This window comes from Ursus maritimus, unplaced genomic scaffold, assembly GCF_017311325.1.
Source record: "Ursus maritimus isolate PB19 unplaced genomic scaffold, ASM1731132v1 scaffold_30, whole genome shotgun sequence".
NCBI classification, from domain to species: domain Eukaryota; kingdom Metazoa; phylum Chordata; class Mammalia; order Carnivora; family Ursidae; genus Ursus; species Ursus maritimus.
The window spans coordinates 17350821-17372996 of NW_024425564.1; the positions used below are offsets into that span (position 1 = coordinate 17350821).

At 46.6% G+C, this 22176-nt stretch overlaps 1 protein-coding gene across 2 annotated transcripts in view; it reads left to right on the forward strand.

Annotated features, from left to right (window-relative positions):
- The window catches only part of FARS2 (phenylalanyl-tRNA synthetase 2, mitochondrial), a 524673-nt gene that overhangs the window by 484236 nt on the left and 18261 nt on the right, over positions 1 to 22176 (forward strand). Inside the window, exon 7 of one of the 2 annotated variants that reach the window (XM_040645022.1) lies at positions 11497 to 12282. The exons of the other annotated variant lie outside the window; for it this stretch is intronic. Within the exon in view, the coding sequence (XP_040500956.1) occupies positions 11497 to 11845 (349 nt within the window). The 3' untranslated portion in view covers positions 11846 to 12282. Of the gene's footprint in view, positions 1 to 11496; positions 12283 to 22176 lie in introns of those variants that run through there. 2 annotated transcript variants of the gene reach the window in all.

Consider the following 22176-nt stretch of genomic DNA (forward strand, 5'->3'; position numbering starts at 1 on the left):
CAGTGTCTGCATCCTTTGTTAATTCTGGGTGGTAGCAGGAGTTTGCAATCACAGGGATGCGGCCCCATGAGAAACTGAAATAGAGCAATTGTGCCTGGCCTGCAATTCTACCCAATCATTTGGGTTTATTTCAAAGTAGTCTAATAGCTGGCAATGGCCTTCTGTCCCTTACTAATGGGCATAGAAGGGACTCGGGTGCTCTCACACTGTGACGTTTGGAGGGTGCTTACGGAGTTTAGAGCATTGCATCTTTATTGGGGTTTTGTTGTTGTTGTTGCTCTTTTGCTTTGCCTATTTTTGAAGTGAGGTTTGCTAAAGCAGAAACGACTGTTTATTCATGATGGGGAGGGGACAAGGAGATACAGGGAATAATAATTCTATTCATCTAGAAAGAATGCCTTCCTCAAAATGATTTTTGCTGTTGGCAAAACTGAGAACATACTCACATGATTCTCTCCCTGCAGTAAGTGACAGGGAAAACACATCGTGCGCCGTGGAGAGCTGTCACTGGCAGCGAGTCGGCGTAAATCATAAGGAGAGCCTCCGTTTGCATAGCTCACCGTACTTCGGGAGAACCCGGCTGGGGGAAGGAAAGGGAGGTGCATTTTACTAGATTGGTCAGGTCCAGTCATGAGCCACCTCCTGTGGCTGGGCTTTTCCAAGCAATAACCAGGTCCTTGCCCACCGTGAGCTCTACTCTCTGGTAAGATTTTCTGCTCTCTGCCACCGCCCTGTCCTCCGTCTAGGGACCCTGCCATGCTAAAAAGCTGTCCACCCTGAGGCCACCCGAAACCCTGCCTGAGCTCGCCAGTCCTTCTTTTGCTGACTTTCGAAGGGAGTCCCCGTTGTCTCCAGCCCTGGGCAGCATGCTTTTGACAGCGGCCCGCCCTGCAGCCTGTACCCAGGGAGCTGGTGGTAGGTTCCGATGGCCCTGAGCATCAGCAGAGCTCGCTCGTCCCGCAGATGGCATTGTTTCCATGTTACACAGCCTAACCAAAAAGGGCGCTTAAGGGAGGCAGGCATTTAGTCCGTCCCAGGCAGAATCCGTCTTCCGCTGCAGGAAGGAGCTAGGCCCCACGCAGCTGGTGCCTGGAGTCCGTTTAGAGCCTTTGTTGACTAGACACCCTCTCCAGGTAACTGAAATGAATAGCTGGTGCTCATGAATGATGTGGACCCAGAGCCCGTCAGCCTCTGGCAGTGCCCACTGTGGCCTGTCGAGTGTCCTGGGCCGTCCCCAGGCCAGAGCGGAGGGCTGGGCACCCTGAGCCTGGGTTGAGCCGAAGACCCAGCCTGGCCACGGGAGTCTCCGGCCTGCCCCCCGGGGCCAGGCACGGGCTGCACAGGGAGTGCGGGGGCTGAGGAGACGGAACCAGGAATATCGGAGAGACGGGGGCCAGGAAGCCACCGGTAGGCACACGGTCTTTGAACAGGGAAGGTTGTTCTGAAAAGGCACCAGCATCCGCCTGTATGTGTCTTTGAAAGGAGAGGTGTGTGCTCATTTTACTTTCCTCTTGCAGATGTTTAGGGTATGGCCCCGTGCTCTGCATTCCTCTGCATTCCGATTTCTGTTTCCGCCCTCAGCTTCTGTCTGTCTTTCCACCAGAGGGATGGGTATGTCAGTCGTTCACAGGGGCCTGCGCCCTTATCCTTTAAAGCACGAGCCGCCCTCACCTTGTTTTTGTTTTCTGTTTGCTTGTTTTTGAAGCACAGATTTTCAAGTATGAAATTACTCATCCTATCCCTCCACTTTACCCTCAGAAAACTTGCCTGTTTCCCAAGGGATTGACCTGAACCACCCTTTTTATTTTTAAAGATTTTATTTATTTATTTGACAGAGAGAGACAGCCAGCGAGAGAGGGAACACAGCAGGGGAGTGGGAGAGGAAGAAGCAGGCTCCCAGCCGAGGACCCTGATGTGGGGCTCGATCCCAGAATGCCGGGATCACGCCCTGAGCCGAAGGCAGACGCTTAATGACTGAGCCCCCCAGGCGCCCCTGACCTGAATCACTCTTAAGCAGGGTTTGTCAACGTTGGCACTGTTGACATTCTAGAACAGGATCATCCTTTGCTGTGGGGGCTGTCCTGTGCTTTGTGGGATATTGACAGCATCCCTGGCCTCTACCCACCATATGCCATGAGCAACGTGCCCCCCACACATACCAGTTGTGACAACCAAAAATGTCTCCAGACATTGCCAAATTTCCCCCGGTTAAGAACCAGTGCTCTACAGGAATTATGCCAAGGCAGCCCTCCCATTTTAAACATATGCCAGTCCACATGGTGGGCTGGCTTATTCTTAGTTATTAAACTCTGTTTATTATTTCTTCATTTATTCACCTGTCTGGTCACCCATTGATCCATCCATCTGTCCATCCAGCTAACCAGCCAACCATCCATCCATGGAATAATAGCACCTTTGGAGCTAGACATTCTTGAATTTAAGTTTTGGCTCTACTACTCACTAACTGTATAACCTTAGATTTAACTTCCCTGCACCTCACCCTCTTCATCTGTAGGAGAGGAGAAAACGGTGCCCAACTCATGAGATACAGAGCAGGACCGGGATTAGACTCGGCTTCGTGGAGATGATGATGTTTGGAGTTGGGTAAAGACAGATGGCGGAGATTTTGAGTGGAAGGCGAAGGCCAAAACCTAATGCGGAGGGACTGAATTGGGACATGTTTAGTGAGCACTGAGAGGAGGAGGTGTCCATCTGTGATTGCAGAATTGACTAGATTCAGGAGTGAGGCCAGAGAATGTGAGGAGTCTAAGATGATCCCAAGGCTTTGAGAGTATCCGGGTACCTTGGAGAATGATGGACTGTGATCAGAGTGATGGCACCCAGGGAAAAGAAAAGGCATGGGAGGCGAGGGGGGCTCAGTTCGGCAAGGCTGAGTCTGAGTGCCATGGACATGCAGTCAGCTAGAGGTGCTGAGTAGGTGTTGGGAAGCGTGGGCTTGCAGGAGACGTCAGCACCCAGGTTCTCTATATAGAGGTGATCATTTGAATCATGTGCTTGGACAAAGTAAAGAGCATAACCAGAGAAGAGAAAAGGGCCAAGGATAGGTCCTTTGGGAGCACCCTCATTAAGGTAAGGTGGTAATATGGGAGCAGATGAGGTTGTAAGAGAGAGCAAATCTAGAGCCCAAGAAGAAGAAGTCAGAAGCTTGCTAAGATTTCCAGGAGCACAAGGTCATGGGAGGCTGAGGGAAGTTTCAGAGAGGAAGATGGGGTTGACTGTGACATGCCCAAGAAGGTCCAGATGAGTAAAGATGGAGTAATAGAGCTCTGGTGGGTACTGAAGGTTACCAGAGACCTTTAAATATGTAGTTACAGGAAAATGGTGTTCGCGGAGCCCCCATACTTATGGATTAACGGTAGAGGGTATAATATTCCATTTCAAGACGTTGTTAAGCAAAGACGAGCACTGTAGGAGAATTTCCTTTAAAAAAATTTTTTTTGAGAGAAATATGAGCCTTTTTCAGGGAGAAAGAGAGATTGAAGATAGACAAGATGATTCATGAGGAAATAGCATGAAATCAAAGGCATTAAATGTTTGGGGAATGTTTGGAAAGAGGATATAGATGCTTCCATTTTTGAGACCACAGGGAAGGGAGACTGGAAAAGAGAGCACAGATCAGTCGGTCTTGAGGAAGGTAACTTCAGCTAACCCTAAGCCCAGATACAAAGAAGGAAGATTTACAGGGCCAAAGGGATCTTTGTCCGGCTAGAACTGTTTTCCTTGGATTTGTTTTCCCAAGAAATGTCATAGGGGAGTGATTCATTATCATCAGTTAATATGTCCAAGCATAAGGCCAGGAGAGAGAAATTAAGACTCCTTCTTAGAGCTCCTGTACATTTGACGAAGGTATCCTTCACAAAGGGCGGATTATACAAAGCGTTGGCAACCTTTCAGAAGTCATGAGCTAAGTCTTCACTTATTCACTCTTATTAAATGGTCCTCTCGTTAGTATAAGTTTACGTCCCCAAATCATCATGATTAGAAACTTTATCATGTGCTCATTATGTTGTAAGAGCTTCACATGGGTTAATTCAATGAGTCGCTCAGCCCCATACGGTACTTTGAAGACGAGGCACCTGAAGCACAGAAGGGTTAACTCACTGGCCGCATGTCACACAGCAACTAAGGGGCAGAGCTGGAGTCCAGACCCGAGTAGTCTGGCTCTACAAACGCTGGCTCCAAGACCACACGCTCATTGTCTAGAGGAAACACTGAGACCTGGATGGGAGTGTGACCATCACACCACCCAGGTGAACCCATGATCTTGGGAAATCCAGCTGATCTAAGAAGGTGACAGACCTTGGGCATTTAAGAGAATTAGGGTACTGGGTTGTTGTTGTTGTTGTTATTTATTTGTCAGAGAAAAAGAGCACAAGCAGGGGGAGCTGCAGGCAGAGGGAAAAGCGGGCTCCCCGCTGAGCAGGGAGCCCAACGCAGGGCTCCATCCCAGGACCCTGGGATCATGACCTGGGCCAAAGGCAGATGCTTAACCGACTGAGCCACACAGGCATCCCATGGTATTGGGGTTTTTAAAAAGGTATAAAGAAAAAAAATCATAAAAAAATAAAAAGGCTTGAGAAAGCCAGGAAATGAGATGGACCCTAGGGACCCCCATGCTGAGGTAAATATTTCTCTTCCCATTTTCCTTTCCTCCTTCTCCTCCTTCTCCTCCTTCCCCCTCCTTCTTTCCCTTTCTCTTCTTCTTCGTGGGTCCTCCTTTCTGTACAACCCACAAAACTGTCCCCTTTCTCTGCTGGGAGTCGGACCCCAGATCCTCAATACTCTGCTCCCCAAGTCCTCCCCAGTGCTGCCCCCTTGTGCACTCATGCCATGGGCTCCTGCCCTGTGTGAATAAAGAACCATGGGACCCACAGATGGGGCATTTTTCATGGGCAGGAGTGTGGTTTCTAATGAGCAGTTTTCCTCTGTCCTACCGTTTGATGTCCCTGCACATTCTTCTATGTCTGGTGTCCTGTCCTGGGGGCAGAAGCTGGGCTGTATTGTCTTCTGGAGCTCAAAGTCCCTTTGTAGTGAAATTCCATGCCAAGCCTATGGGGCTGTCACTTTGGGGCACACTAGTTGATCTCCATCTTCTCAGACATCCTTTCCCATTAAAAATTGAAGTGATCATAAAAATAGGGCCCCTTGGTCCTTCTTAGGTCCTCAACATTTGTTAGCCACAGCTGGGAACCCTTTTCTTCTCGGCCTGTGTCGTCTGGACTGCACTGTGGCCCTGCCATATCAGACCCTCATGTGGCCCATGCAAGCAGAACCTGTCTCCCCACATTCTCTGCCTCCTCTTCTACTGTCCTCCTGTGGGGTCCTGCTGACCCCATTGCTGCGACAGGCTCGCAGAGCTGCCCCTGGCCCCCTGTGTCCAGTTTTGCATTGCTTCCTAATGTGCATCCTTGCTCATTGGATCAGAAACCACTTAAATAATACAGCAAACATCGCTCAGCACCAATCACGTCCCAGCCACTGTGCTTGGGGACGCAAAAGTGAATGAGCGGTCCTTAAAAGTAGACAGACCACTAGTGACACAAGACACGAGTATAATGAGAGGTGCATATGGGGTGCTATAGTGATAGAGCATGTGAGCCCCCCCTGGAGGGCAGGGACCACCTGGCCTTCAGCCCCCTAGGGGTTCATGCCGGGAACAGCGTGCTGGTGTGCCTGGCACACAGCAGTACTCCACACACGTTAGCGGTCACTACTCTTATCCATTCCCTTCCAGCCCATTTCCCCAAGTTCCAGTATCGAGCCACACATAGGGTATTCAGAAATGGTTCTTAATTACAATGAAACAAATGAAGAGGTGAGTGTTGGGTCCGTCAGGAGGGAATTAGAGGCGCTGGAGAGGAGACAGATGTTATTAGTGGTGCAGTTAAGGAGGGGAGAGTCTGGGAGGAAGAGACTGGGTCCCGTGGGTGCATCAAGACTTTCCTCCCGGGGGCGCCTGGGTGGCACAGCGGTTAAGCGTCTGCCTTCGGCTCAGGGCGTGGTCCCAGCGTTGTGGGATCGAGCCCCACATCGGGCTCCTCCGCTATGAGCCTGCTTCTTCCTCTCCCACTCCCCCTGCTTGTGTTCCCTCTCTTGCTGGCTGTCTCTATCTCTGTCAAATAAATAAATAAAATCTTAAAAAAAAAAAAAAAAGACTTTCCTCCTGGATCGGCTTTGCTCCTCAGTCCTGGTCACTAGTCCCCTGAGGGCCCCTAGTGAGTCTCCTCATTGTTTCCCCCCTTTTTTCCCTCTAGAAATAGGACCTTTTCGTACACATAACTTTCAAAAAACAAAACAAAAGTCAGGAATACTTCAGAGCCTATTCCTCTGTTCACTGTTCTTTCAATTCACATCACTTTTGCAATCATTTATCGACTTCTTCCTGTGAGCCAGATACCATGTGAGGCCCTCAAATACAGCCGTGGACCAGACGGTCCTTTCCCTCCCTCTCAGAGCTCAATCGGTCCAGCGGGACAGACCACGGATGCCACAGGGTCCGGGCTGCCCCCCCCCACCCCGAGTTACCTACCACCTCTAACAATAGGACAGGTAAAGGGAAGGGTCTCGCTCACATTCCCTTTTCCCAGGATGAGGTTTTGTGTGATTTTAACTTATTTGCAGACAATTAACCCTGGGGTCAAAAAAGCACACCCTTGTGCCTCTGCGGAGATTGAAAGCAGATTTGTGAAGAGAAGCAATTGCTGTATAGAATTAAAAGCTTCTTGATGAATAATGCTGTGTTACACAGGGAGGAAATTACAGTAGCACTTTCTGCTATGTAATTAAAAAACCAAAAAAGCAAAGATGAATGAAATACCCACAAGTGAAAATGGGATTTGGTTTTCAACAGAGGAAATTGAAGCTGTGTCAGTCACATGGTTTTCATTTCCCAGTCTAAGTGAAGTGTGTCCTGAATCATTTCAAATTATAGCAGGGAATCTCATGGCACATTTTCTTTAACCTTTATAATACGATGGTCTAAAAAAGGAGATTTTTACTCTAAAAAGGTGGCTTTTTTTCCCCCCATCCTAACCACTGACTCTCTTTCTAAAATATCAAAAGCATTTCATAGACCCAGTTGGGGTCATGATCCATTTTATTTCTCTTTCTCCCCACTGCCACACCCTGATTTTCATAGTCACGCTGATTCTCCCATTTTTAATCTAACCAGCCTTGCTCAAGAACATATAAGATCAGTAGCCCAGACATGGGCTTGGGTCCACACTGTACTCTTCGATGTGATTTTTTTTCCCTCAGTGTTGTGTAATCATGCCTGAGAGACCATAGCTGCTACACATTGATAGGCCCCCAGAGCAGAGGGGACCACTGGTTCCGAAGTAGAGAGACCCGGGTTCTACTCCCAGCCTAGTTATTTGCGATGTAACCTGTGAAATCAGTACCCTTTCTGGGCTTCATTTTCTACATGTATAGAATAGGGATTGTAATAGCCTCTTCATTAGAGTTGTAAGAAGTAAGTGAGTTGATAGAAAAAGGAATGTCTGGTCCAGAAGAAAACCAGCTATTATTATCGTTGGTATTATTGGAAATAACCATGGGATTCAAGAGTGGAAAACTGATGTTATAGCTAAGGGATTTGGGATTACCAGCACCGGTTGTGGACAGTGGCCACAGGTTCCAGTAGCAGATGTAAACATTGTGAGCAATGGAGAATATAGTCTGACAGATTCTTCTTGGAATTCTGGAAAGCTGGGCTGGAGCAGGAGGCCTGTCCTAGAGGCCTCAGAGACCTCTTTCACCCTCCACGCCCCAGTCCTCAGAGTTGTACCACTGGGGACAAGGGAGTAAGGTCCTGAATACACGTTCTCCTGAGAAAAGAAGACATGGCTGGCTCTCCTCCCAGGCAGGACAAAAGAGCTGGTCTTCTTTAGGACTCTAAGTACATGGAATTAAGGAGTAGGCCTTGGGACTCTGATCTTTGCACTGTGAGAAAAAACAAGGAGAGCATCAGGGAGAGCCATGACTCTGTGGGCGCCATTCTCACACTCTGCAGTCTCACACTCAGGCTGGGTCCTGGAATTTGACCCATCAGATAGGGGTCCCTCCCCTTAGAGTGAGAGCAAAGAGATGACAGTGATGATGCTGATGACAACGATGACAACGTCATCACATTGTAAGACATGGCACTTAATATGGCTGGATAATACTTTAAATGCTTTATATAAATTATCTTATTTAATCTTCATAATAACCCCTTGATATACGTATTGATGTTATGCTCACCTTCTATGTGAGGATACATAATTAGAGCCTAGAGTTCCTCTATGAATAAAAAGGATGGATGGATGGATGGATGGATAGATAGGATACTGTATCTTTCTATAGATAATTCTTCTCATCCTCTTCTTCACAACTGTTGGCCTCTAAAATGACCATCACAATAAAATAAACAGCCTTGCAGAAGATTAAGCCCAGACGTGTCTCCTGCTTATTTCACAAGTTATATTAAAATGCAAAAAAAAGATTATTAGTTATTAGTTTTAAAACAAAAGCTAGAAACATATATTCAGTTTAGCCTCAAGGGATTTTTTTAAAACTATTTGTACCCCTTGCTATTCACTATAGAATTGTTATCTCTCCATGAAAGACTCAGAGAGGTTAAATAACTTACTCAAGGTCACTGAGCTAATAAGTAGCAGAACTGTAATCTGCTTCCCGGTTCTCTGATTCTGTCAACTGCCATTTCCATGTCTTCCTCCCATTACCCTATACTTTATGTGGGTAGCTCGCCAGATCACATCAGGGGGCCGAACCAAGGAAAATGTAGGGAGTTTAGTGATTAAATGAATGGGTCTTTGAAGGAAGAAAGCTCCTGGCCCAAATTGTGGTTCCTCACTTCATGCTCTCTAGTTACTTACCCTCTCTGGGCCTCCATTTCTCCTGGGGTCGTTGTGAGGATTAGATGAAATAATGATATAAAGCATCAGTGCCTAGGTGATAACTGTGGTTATAATTAATAGTGAGTCATATGCCCTTGGCTATGTTCTCTCAGGAATTCCTTGCCTCCTAGTAGAGCAGTGCCAAGTCTAAAAGGCCATTGGAAACCTCTGAATATTGTTACTGTTAATGACCCTAATCAGTAAAGATAATGTCTTAAACCTCCAAATTCACTCTTTGGCAAGTTGAGTCTACCCCCTGCCTGTCAAACACACCCTGTGGTACTGGCCTTGTCTGTGACACCATGCCCATGTTGACCTTCCAAACACTATAAGGAAGGCTGGGTGTCACAATGGCCATTGATGTTCCCCTTCTAGGAAGCTGTTCTCAAGATGACTGCAAAACTTGTTTGAACCATTCAGAAGAGGGATGGTTAGTAGATTCGTTATCTATTGCTTCATAATGAATTACCCCCAAAACAATATGGCTACACACAACAGACGTTTCATTCTCGCACAGCTTTTGTGGCCAGCAGTTGGAGAGTGAGTGTCTTGATGGGGTGATACTGGCTCTGGGTCTGTCATAAGATTGTAGTCAAGATGTCGGGCTGGTGGGGGGTGGGGTAGCAGGGGAGGCTGTATCATTTGACAGCTTGATTGGGGCTCACTGTCGTGGCTGTGCCAGGAGACCTGGTTCCTCCCTGGCCATTGGTCAGAAGTCATAGCTCTTTGCCAAGTGGCCTTTTCCACAGGGCAGCATGGCAGCCGGCTTCCATGAGCAAGTGACCAGAGAGAGCAAGGCAGGAGTCGTGATGTGTTTCATAGCCTACTCTTGGAAGTAACACATCATCACTTCTGCCATGGTGTATGGCCACACAGATCACCCCTGGTCCAACTGGAGGGGACCACACAGGGCGTGAATGCCAGTTGATGGGGATCACTAGGGGCCCCTCAGAGGCTGGCTACCACAGGTGGTACATTCACATCTCTGGACAACTGAGAGAATTGTGATCTTTACAACCATTGCCTCTAAAAAAACCAACCTAATGGGGTAAGCAGCCTTTCAGAGGAAATCTCAGTCCACATATTCCAAGGCACATCAGCCGATTATTTTGTGGATTATAATAAAATGTGAAAAGTCCAATGACCATGTTAGTTTTGAAACAAAAGTGAAAAATATATTTCCAGTTTAACCTCAAGGGATTTCTTTTTTAACTCTAAGTACCCTTGGCTATTTATTATAGAGGTGGCCACAGAACTTTAAATATAGACGAGCATAAATTCAACTCTTACAAATTCAAAAACATCAGAAATGCTAGAACACTTCTTTCTCAATCCAGAGGGGAGAGTTTTCTAATACATAGCAAACCAATTGACTGCTTCAGCATCTGTGATATGGAATACTTTGCATTCCCTCTGACTCATCTCTTTTCTGTCCCTATAATTCCTTTTCGTACCTGAGGCTCCCTCCACCCTAAGCCAGATTATTTTGAGTGAGGACATTGATTTACACTTACTCTACTTTCACTTTGCCCTGTGAACTCACATAAGGAAATGAAATTAAAATTCATAGGTCCCATACATGAGGAACACAGTCAAGCTCACAAGAAGGAAGATCACACGGTTAGTTCTTAGAAAGGTAAAGTTGAACTGGGTATTTACCCCAAAGATGCAGATGTAGTGAAAAGAAGGGCCATATGCACCCCAGTGTTCATACCAGCAATGTCCACGATAGCCAAACTGTGGAAGGAACCAAGATGCCCTTCAACAGACGAATGGATAAAGATGTGGCCCATACATACAATGGAATATTACTCAGCCATCAGAAAGGGTGATTACCCAACATTTGCATCAACATGGACAGAACTGGAGGAGATTATGCTAAGTGAAATAAGTCAAGCAGAGAAAGACAATTATCATATGGTTTCACTCATTTGTGGAACATAAGGGATAGCATGGAGAACATCAGGAGAAGGGAGGGAAAACTGAAGGGGGGGGAATCAGAGGGAGAGATGAACCAAGAGAGACTATGAACTCCAGGAAACAATCTGAGGGTTTTAGGGGTGGGGGGTGGGAGTTGGGATACTTCGGTGATGGGTATTAAGGAGGGCACATATTGCATGGAGCACTGGGTGTTATACGCAAATAATGAGTCACGGAACACTACATCAAAAACTAAGGATGTACTGTATGGTGACTAACATAACATAATAATAATTAAAAAAAAAAAAAGGTAAAGTTGAGCAACCAAAACCTCACATATGTATACTCAAAACCACTTACAGGGATCCTTAAAGGCGGGGGGAGGGGGGACCAGAAGGCCCTTCAGAAGAGGATCCTATAGGAAGGCAGTCTAGCCCCTCCTCCCCGTCTGGGGTAGTGTGGGCGGCAGATGGTATGGGTTGGCTGACCTATCCTCATCCGTGACTCTCTTATCTTGGGCTTAGAGGTGGCTGTGCAACCCACGTTTGGCCAAAGAATAGGCAGAAGTTTCTGGATGAGGTGTCCCGAAAGGCTTTGTGCCTAGGACAGCCTTGTGGCCATTTACCATGCGGCCCTTCTCCCGTCTATCTATCTGCAGTGGCGATGGAGCACCCATCTTGGAACCTTTAGGGAACGCACATGAAGACAGCAGCCCGCTTGCTAAGGAGGATGGAACAGAAAGAAGAGGTTGGATTCCTCGTGCCGTCACTGACAGCCGCTCTGGTCCGCACACCTCCAGAAGTGATTTTACTGTGTTTCGGCCGGTTCGGTCTTTTTTGTTCGTGCAGCTAAACTCCTCAGAACTGACACACAGTGTGGCTCAGAGCTCTGAAGATATAGAAGATGTCGTTCTGTTGCACACTCAAAGGAGACAGAGTCCTAGAGGAAACATGAATAGAACAGGAGCCTTGAATGTACATCCCCACAGTCTAAAGAGAGGTCAATGAATGAGTGATTCAGGAAGTGTCCAGGAATGAGTGACACAAATGGAATGCATCATTCTCACTTAGAAGTAAAATGGCAAGGTCAGCAGAGTTTTTCCTGTTTACCAGATACAAAGTTATCTACATCATTATAAGGACTGTTTTTATTGCCAGAAACATCTAACTTTTATAAAAGCTTAAAGTAATTTTTTATCATTATTTCTGCAAAATGTTTTTATTAAAGGAAACACCATATGGTAACAGCAAGAAGAGTTAGTTACAAGTCACGAAGCTAGTCACAGATTTCTTTCCAACAGTTAAATTCGAAATACTTATCACAGACCCTACATTTAGAAAAAAAAAAAAATTGCAAGTTTCAAGACTCCTAAAAGTATAAAACTTTCATCAAAGGGTTGTGCATTTATTTCATGTTGTTGTTGTTCTTGTTTTGTTGTTGTTGTTGTTGTATAGGATACAAAATCCAGTCTGGTAAGACCTAGGGTTGTATTCAGGATATTTACCCACCCATGTACAGCCTGAGCCCTGGCAGAACAGACATCCTCCCAGCTGCAGGTGCAAAGTCTCAGGACGTCAGCCCTTGGGAAACCTGGGGGTGGGGGGGACATTGTGTGTGTGTGTGTGTGTGTGTGTGTGTGTGTGTGTGTGTGGTGCTGAAACATATTCCATCATACAGACCCTATTTGGTGATCATCAATGGTGATCTAGCCACCATTGAATTGGCAGAATGCTAACAGCGAGTTGGATCATGTCGGTTCTTTCTCTGCAGTGGTTTAGTTTGGTTTTTAAAATATGCCAATGTCTTGATTTTAGAGACAGTGAAAGATGGCCTCCCTCGACCCCACCCAAAAACAGCAACAACGACAAAACAAGAATCCTGACCTCTAGCTCGGTAATTTCCAACTTTGAAAAAGAGGACACCATCCTGTTACTTGAACGATAATTGTGTGATAAGTCCCGCAAAGCAAACCATGGGTCGGTCGTGTGTGCGCACACGGGCGCACAGCTCTGCGTCAGTGTACCGTGTGTGCGGATGTGCGTGACCACCACTGCCGTCTGTACAGAACGACTCCGTTGTGAAAAGATCTCCCTTGTCCTCCCTTTGAGTGTCTTCCTCCTCCTCCTCCCACTCCTAGCTGCTAAGCAGCCACTAATCTGTTTTCCATCTTTATAATGTTGTCATTTGAAGAATGTCACATAAATGGAATCATGGAGTGTGTGACCTTCTGAGACTGCTTGTCTCACTCAGCCTAACGCCCTTGAGATCCATACAAGGTGTTGCATGTATCAAGAAAACAGGAATCCTAACTTCTAACTCAGCCATTTCCAACTTTGGCCAAGTCGGGGCTGTGGCCCGTTGTTTGACCCATCCTTCCCTGGGAGGCAATAATTAAAACCAACGCAGTGGGTTGTTTTTTGCATTTAGAGCAAAGTAAAAATTGCTTAGCAGGAGGAACTGTAGCCTCGGGCCGTTAGGGTCCCTGAAACCCTGTGTGTGGGGGGGTGGATTAACTCAGTGTAAAGCATCTGCAAGACGGACACGTGCTTCCCCGGCTAATATTGACCACTTGGTTTCTCATGGTGGAATTCTGGAATATTGGTGAAAAACCATCCCCCTTCTAGCGCTCCTTCTATAATCCTTGTCCAGGAGGGCTCCCCATGCTGCCACATATTCACATGACATTTTAAGAGCCAAGGAAAGGAGGGGAGCTTCATCTCAACCGAGATCTCCCAGTCCTTGAAGCCTCTGGAGTAAATCCTAGCCACTCTGCGAAATGCATCCCCTACAGTATTTTATTCAGTCCTTTCAGCAGCTCTACAAGATAGATGCTGTTAATGACCCCATTTCCCAGATGAAGCCATTGAGGCCTAGAAAATTAAAACACGCAGGACTGGAACCTGGGTTTAAAGGGCCCCAGACTCCTTGCTTTGAACCACCAAATTGTTGTAGCCCAGAGGTGAGAGCAGGCCAAAGAGCCCATGTACACTGGTGTCTGCCCGCTGCGGACGGGGAGAGAACGTGTACCTGTTGGCGCTCGAAGCCTTGGCATCTGCCCTTCAACACCCCTTCATCCAAGCTGTGGTGAGACATGCATGTGAGTGTGTGAGCAGTTCATTAAATGGAAACCAAGGACCGAGGGAGCTCACAGTGTGGGGGCCTGACTTGGGGGTTTTAAAACAGCTGGGACCTTTGAGGCCTCTTTAGTTTTTCCCAATGAAGTAGGTCAGGGATGGAGATTTCTTCAGTCTGTAGAAGCAGAAACCTGTGCCAGGCTTTTTAATTTCGAATCAAAACTGAGTACCAAATGAGTCGATGTATACCTTTAAAAAGTAGTGCCTAACAGTATGAAGCAAAGCATTAAGGAAAAAAAAATTTGTAACCCCTCTCCTCTACTCTCTGTCACTTACTTTTTTGATAAAGCAAAATCCTTTGGCTTTGTTTAAGCAACGGCATTAAGGATATTCACAGACCCCCGCCCAGTATTGACCCCACTCTTGCAGATGCTGTTCCTCGTATCTTCACGCTCACCTGCCACAAGAAAGTGCCGCATGGCCATGCCTCACCTGGGCAGAGAGAAACCCTCGTGGAGGCTTGCCTTTTATCCCCACTAAGCACACAGACGTGTGATGTGGGAAATGAGAGCACGGGGGACAACGGGCTGGTCTCTAACCTGTGGGGAGTAGCCCTCCTGGAGACCAGCGCTCCGGGACGTGTTGCCTGAGCCACCGTTGAGTTGACACCCTGCAGCTGATGTCACCAGTGCCCCAGCTCACTCCCGCATGTGACCTCCGACCATCGGCTTGCAACCACCATAGCTATACGTGGACAGCCAGCCAGCCCGCCCCACAGAATGGCTTCTGGCTTGGCCCCATGAGGGACTTCTCTTTAGTGATAGGTGCCTCCATGTTCAACAGGCTCCTGGATGTTCCTCAATACCTATGTCTGAACTCGGCCTTGGCCTCCATGCTTTTATTCTGCTTGTGACAGAAAGTTTCAGTGTAGGTAGGGTTGGCCTGGGGAAAGACAGGCTTGACTCTGCCCATTCTAAGATTAATGAGTATCTTGGAGCCAGCTTTTTTTCCCAAAGTCTACTTGAAATTCCAGGTTTGCTTGCTCCCAAATCTTCATTTATTATTTGTGAGCAAGCTGCTCCCAGTGCAGGGGGCACCTGGGGCGCTTGCTGGTGCCTCACTCTTTGCTGATCCAAATTGGGGTACAAGCTTTCACCCTCCCACAACGTTGCTTTTCACCGTCACCCCGTCTCTTATTTGGCCTTCCTTCCTGCATTGTTTCTCTTCCCAGATTTCTTATCCCTTTGATTCCAAACATAGTTTCCTCAGAAGAACCAAGTCCGTTAGTCTGAGGGATAAGGATGGGGGAAGGATGACAATTCTGAGGAACTCTAGTAGGTTGTTTTTTATTAAGCATATTTTATATTTTCCTATTATCTATGTAGTCTTCTAAGCATTAACTTCAATGAGAACTTCACTATGGAAAACCTTTAGAGGGGTTAGAGACTTTGTGCAGTTTCCTCTTACTTTCTCATCTGGCAGAATGTTTCTTTTGTTTTGTTTGGTGGCTTGTTTGGTTGGTTGCTTGCTTTTTCTTACCCTCCCTTGGCCCTCACCACCACCTCCCCTTCTGTACTAGCCTCGTGCTTTCCTGAGTGTCTGCAAAGAAAAGGATATGTTTGCAGGTATTAAAAATAAGGAAAGGGAATCTGGTAATAGTGTTCCAAACAGGTAAACTTCCTATCACATAAGGGTTTCTTTAAATAGACACACACACACACACACACACACACACACACACACACACACAAAGTCGCACATAGTCTTTGGAGGAATTGGCTGTAGGTGGAAAAAAGCAGAAGTCCACAGCCCTGCTGAGAAGTGGGGTCCCAGTACTCCCGAGAGGAACTGTGCTTTTGCCTGATGGCTGATGAGTCGTGTACAGGTGTGTAAGTGTTTGTGTGGGGGTGGGGCTGGGGGCGTGATTATGGAGCAAGAGAAGGATATATATCCCAAGATCAATAACATTATCAATGTCCTGCCTTGTAGGGTTCTGTCTAGTTATTTGAGCTTTGAGGATTCTCCTGGCTATAATCCAGCCTTCTTGAAAACCTTGAGAAAAGTCCTTTAGTGATTCCAGTGTCTTATTAAGTGGTACCTTGCAACCCCTTTTGAAACTTCTGGTTTTCCCATCTCTAAAATTCCCTTCATGAGACAGTCTTAGATTGGTGACTTTCATTCCTCATACTGATCTGTCATGCTGGAAACCACAGAGCCTTCCTTTTGTCCATCCGGCCCTAAGACTGAAATCCACAGCAATGGTCCCTGTTGTGGGGACTTCGACCATAAGCATCTGGGCAACAGATGAGGCCAAGATCGTACGTTACCTTTCTTACAGTGACTGGGAGGCTACAGTGTTCGTATTGATTTACAGAAGCACCTGATCAATGCCCCTAGTTTTGTTGTCTCTTTGCAACTGTACAAAACAGCTTGATTATTAGAAGGTGAAAGCCTTGCTCCCTAATAACCTTATGAAAGTTTCATGGTAGCATTTCATCAGTAACAAGCCTGGCTCAGAACAAAACTGTGTTTTTCATGCTATTGTTGAAGGCTCTCGTGCGCGCTGAAATTGTTTTCTTGTTTCTTGTGGCTTCATAAGGGAGATCATTGTGGGTAGATACCGTGCTCTGGGGGAGTTGGAAGAGAGGATGGATGGGGGCTGGGAAAGCATATTCATGGAAACATGCTGAGTTTAATGGTAGCTGTTTCACTCTCCTTGGAGAAAGTAAAAAACAAATGTGTTATGTCAATAGGCATTTAATAAATGTCTTATTTACACAACTACCATAATAATAGTTTCTATTCATTGAGGGCTAATTACATGCTAGGAACATTTTCAGTATGTGTAACGCTCACTGTGCATTTCTCAACATCTTTCTACCCCTACAGATTATGTGGCAGCCCTACAGTTTGGAACATTGACCCCACACACACACCCCGTCCCCTCCCCAGCTCCAAGGCAGTCCCCTAACTAATCTCAGGTAATGACGGTCATTCCATTTCTTCCACCTAGTTCTAAGCCAATCAGTGCATGGTGCTTCCTCCGTGACAGGGATTAGCCTAGGAATGGGCCCTAACTCAACCGGAACCAGTAATTTGTGAGGGAAAGGGGAGATACCTGACGACTTCTAGAAGCATTTCCTCACACTTGAGAGAGAACCTCCAGGAGAATGTTTTCCTGTGTGGGTAAGAAGCCCGGACCCTGTCGGCTTAAGTCTGGGGATGAAGCTGGCATATGTGGGAGAGCACAGCTGGGGAAAAGGCAGAGAAACCAAACCAAAGTCATGGCCATAAGACAGTCCTCTCACCTGCCCTACTCTTAACAAAACAAATTTGGTCCAACACATTTCTGCATTCTTCAAACCTATTTGAATTGGGAGTTCTGTTACCCACAGCCATCGGCATCCAAACTGAATCAGTATATTCACAGATGACCCATTACAGCTATTTTCTGAGATAGGTACTGTGATGGTCTCTGTTTAAAGAAGAGGAAGCAGAGGCTTTGGGGAGCAGCTTCCCCAGGTCTCAGTGCTTCAGTGCAGACCTCCTTCTTTCTGATTCCTAAGCTTGCGCTCTCCTATCCATTCATCTCCTATCCATTCTCCATTCATTCCCATATCCTGGCCAGTTTTTCATAAGGAAGAGGGGTGGGCAGGAGGAAGCTCACCATTTCTTTGTTTTAGAACCAATGTAAATAAAGTCCAGAGCATAGGGCAAGTGCTCCATGACTTCTGCAGTACACCTTGGGGCTCAGAAGCTGTCCTGCAGTCAAGCACGGAAAGTACCATAGGCCATAGCCTAGAAACTTCCGGTAGGCAGCACGTTAAACTCCTTCACCTTTTTATTGGCAAATACAACACACATGCAGAAAAGTGCAATAAAACATAAATATACGATGTGATGAACAACTGTAAAGAAAATACCCCCTTCAAGGTCTAGTTGGTGGAAAAGGAAATAGTGATGATCTCCTCGGGTCGTTCTCCCCAGCCCGGTCACATCATTAACTTCATCTGTAGCACTTGGCACTCTTTAGGAAAAGAAATGGTGTTTATGCCATAACCTATAATGTTTATGCCAGAATTAACATCTACAGATATATCCACAAAATGGTTTAATGGCTCCTAGAAAAGAGCCATTAAAAAAAAAAAAAAAAGTGAGTCTCTGAATAAGGACAAGAACAGCAATGAAGTTATTATTAGCCCCGTTCTACTTTCTGGCTCTTTGTAGCACCAAATTCTCAGGGGAAAATGGCCTCTCAAGAGATTTCCTGGAAACCCAGAGTATGGAGTAGTGGCCAGGGCTCTCGGGAAGAGGGGACAACTGCCCCCCACGGCCTCACGCGTAGCTTTTCTCCTGTTGGTGAGGAACGAGTCTTTCGTTTGAGAGCCAGGGCACACTCATATTTGTGGTGGGCAGTCTTAAGTAGGCACACTTCATTGTGTGTGCCTGTGGTTTAATGATCTTTTTAGTTTTCAGCAGATATCCCGCATAGATAAATACCAATTTCTGTTTGTGTGTTATCTCTTGTAATTGATTCTTTATTAGCTCTTTTCAAAGACAGTAGAATAAAAAGGTCTGTTTGAGGGAAGCACAAGATGTCCTTGCTGCAAATGAAAGAATAAATAAATCAATGGGCCTTAACAACCACCTTTTATCCCAAAGTGAGCCCCCTGTGACCCTGTATGGTACAGAGTCAGAGGAGAGCACTAAGAAAAGCTCACCACTGAAAGGAACCCCAAAAGCCTGTGATGTGGAGCCAGGCCCCCAACTGGCATGCCCTGTAATTATCAGATGGATTAATCAGGACATTCCTCTCCAATTCATATTTTCACCCTTATTTAGAGTCTTCAATTAAAAAGACAAAATAATATCTTCCAGCCTTGATAACTCCTTTCATTATTTTAATTACTAAAGCAATCTGTTTGATACCATACCTTCCCAGGCAGCCAGCAGATAATTACCTTTGTACACTGCTGAGACCAGCCCAAAGCTGGGCAGGCTTTCTTCTAGAAGTCAAAGCCTACCCTAGTGAACAAAGACAGTGGTCCTTAGATGGTGTGTAGAAGAGGAAATACACACACACGCACACACACACACACACAGTTTGGCTTCCATACCATTGGTATCTGATTTGTGTGTTGACAGTGGCAGGTTCTTGTCTGGTTGCCGTATATTCATTTGCACTTTGAGTGTAATCCAGACAGTGGCTTCCTGGGCCGCCTGTCATTGAGCTGCTGCCATTCCAAGTCCCCCCCCCCCCCCAAGTAGGATGACAGAGACTCTTAGTTTTTTCAAACCCAAGTTCTTTGCAGACAGCACCTACTTCAGGCCTGGAGCTTCAGTGAATAGTGGGCCAGACTCCAGGCAGCAGCCAGATTTGGCGGGGGGACCAGGGGCTTGGTCAGGAGAAGCTGGGGTGTGGAGGGGGAAAGGGACATGCTTTTTTAGGACAGGGTCCTGTCTTACTCATCCTCGTCCCTGCAGTGCCTGAAACGGTGCATATCACGTGACAGCAGTCACTATCTGTTAATATGTATTGAGCCCCTGATATTTGCCAGGGTCGGAGACTGCAGCGGTGAACAAAATTGAGGAGAAAGCCCTGTCCACAGTTCATATTCTGTGGGGACAGATAATAAAATAAGTGAGTAACATATGTAGTATTTTATAGATTGTGGCAAGTGCTGTGGATAGAAAGCAGGGACTTGAGCTAGACTCTAAGGCAGGTGCATGCCTCAAGTTTGAGGAATAGACGGTGCGGCGGACACCAACCAAGAGAGGCCATGGCAGTTAAATGGGGAGAGTGACGGGCACTGTAGGAGATAAAATCAGAAATAGCAGTGGGGGCCAGGTTACACAGGGTCTTGGGGGCCATGGAAAGGACAACTGCTTTAACTCTGAATGTAGTAAGAGGATTTTAGAAGGTTTTGAGCAGAGATGGCTTGATGTGACTTAATGTTTTAACAGCATGATTTTGGCTGCTCTAAGGAGGCAAGGGGAGAAGCGGGGAGACCAGTTAGACTATTGGAATACTTCAGACAAGAGAGGCTGCTGATTTGGATGGTGGTGGTGGAGGTGGTGGAAAGTGGTCAGCTCTGGATACGCTTTGAAGATCCAGCCTGTAGGATTTGCTTATGGGTTCTCAGGAGGTTGGAAGTATGTAACATACGGTCATGTCTGCCATGTTCTCTTGGTCACACAGGTGTGTGTGGAGTACGTATGCCCTGATGTGAGAGGGAGTTACACGGGGATGTGAGTACAGGTGGCAGGGATCGCTGGGGACGGTCTTCTAGACTGCGTTCCACAACGTGGGAAGGTGAAATAAATGCTAGAGAGGCAACCACCAGTGTCCCCTGTGATGAGGCTCGGAGGACTTAAGTCACTTGCCAAAAACGCGCACGTGGTCTTAAGAGTCAGACTATCAGCCTTCACTTTGTTGCTAAATCACCTTCTTATTGATTACTGAGATATATTGAGTTATCAGCCCATTTTAGATTACTAAGATGCATCTTTTTCTCAATTATTGAATTTCGAGATGGATTGTTCTTAAAATCTATAGCTACACCTTCCATTTTCTCCGATTCCAAGCCCATCCCCTTCTTTACTATTCTGGGCTTTATCCTGGACTGTTTCTTAAGATCAAGAGTTTATCTGAAATGACTTCAACAAATAGTTTCATTCAAAATCTGCCCCCTAAGCCAGTTCCATCCTCTCAAGAAAACTCCCACTGTGACCCCTCTCTCCCTCCCCCCTCTCCAGCCTCTACCCACCCCTGCCTCTGTCTTCCCAGCATGGGCGCCAGAATCCATGCCTCCCAGAGCTTTGCCTTCTCCCCCCAAACCTTTCCCATGGCGTTCTGGAGCTTCTTTTCTCACAGCTAACCAAGGGAGAAAGCGACTGCTCCCATTTTGAGCAAAAGAGAGAAATAAGTATGTCTCAGGGACTCATTTCTAGTGAAAAGAACAGTATGTTTGGTACAAAGGGTGCAGACAGATAAATGCAGAAAATGTAGAGAGAAAATAATCTTAAGGGCTTTGGGAAACACAGTTCTCACGGCTAATGTGCGGTAAGAACTTGACCCTTTTTCTTACCGAGAACAGTGAGGGGCAGGCATCATGGCCACAGGCAAGAATCAGGGGTTAAGAGTAAAACAGAAAATAAAAAGAACCAGCCTTGATTATTCATGTATGCCCAATAAGTGTACTGCATACAATATATCATTTTGTTCTAATAATGTGACTGAGGCTGAGAGAGGTTGAACAACTTGTTACTGGACACATAACTAGTCACTGACAGAGCCTGGAACAGTTGTTAAAAATAAGTTGGTTCGACTACTGCCTGCCAGTACTGAGTACTTTCCATTCACTCGTTCAGCAAATACAAATTCAGGGCTGCCTGTCTGCGAACACTGTGGATCCTTGCTACCTTGCTTTTTGACTTGCATACGGTTAGGCTGAAACATTAGTAACAGATTGGGTTTGTTGACATTTTGAGGAGAACATAAATGGCATCCCTCTTCTTCACTGCGCCGAGATATCATTAAGAAGTGGATACAGGAATCAGGTGAAGATCAAAATACAGTGTTAATATTAACATGGTGAAATGTGAGGATACGGCTCAGTTTATAGCCACAGTTGGGCTCCTGAAGTGACCTTCCCTGAAATCCACTCCCTACCTCCATGGATGGGCAGACATCCCAAGGTTGGGCGGGTGCGAAAAGGGGAGCCCTGCGTGGGCTGAGGCCACAGGCCCAGCCCTCCTTCTCTCCCCCACTTCAGACTAATCCCTCCCCTGAGGGAAGGGTCCCAGGCAGGGGGCTTCCCCGTGAGTCATGCCGGGAGGAACAAATGAGAAGATTGTGTGACTTCACTTGCAGACCCGGCCCCACCTGTGGGGAGCACAGTACCCACTGGACCTCTGTGCCTCAACCCTCTTGATCGGACAAGACTGTCAGACATTGGCTCTGACAGAGGGGCAAGAAATAAAAAAGAGCCAGAGATGAGGCCCCATTGAAAGAGTTTCTTTAAGATGCACTTAGGCTTCTCTAAATACTGGTGCGAGGGCAGGAGAAGGCCCAGAGAGCAGAGGGTCACAGATCCAGGAGAGAGAAAGCCTCGTTGTCAGACAAGGCCCCCCAGAATTTGGACGCAGTAGAATGCCCATGGCCATGCTGGGGTTAAGCCTTTGGGAGGAGGAGGGACAGTAGGGAAAGAGGAAAGAATGGTGTGGGTGCTGGTGAGGTGTGGGTCTGGTGGTAGAGAATGGAA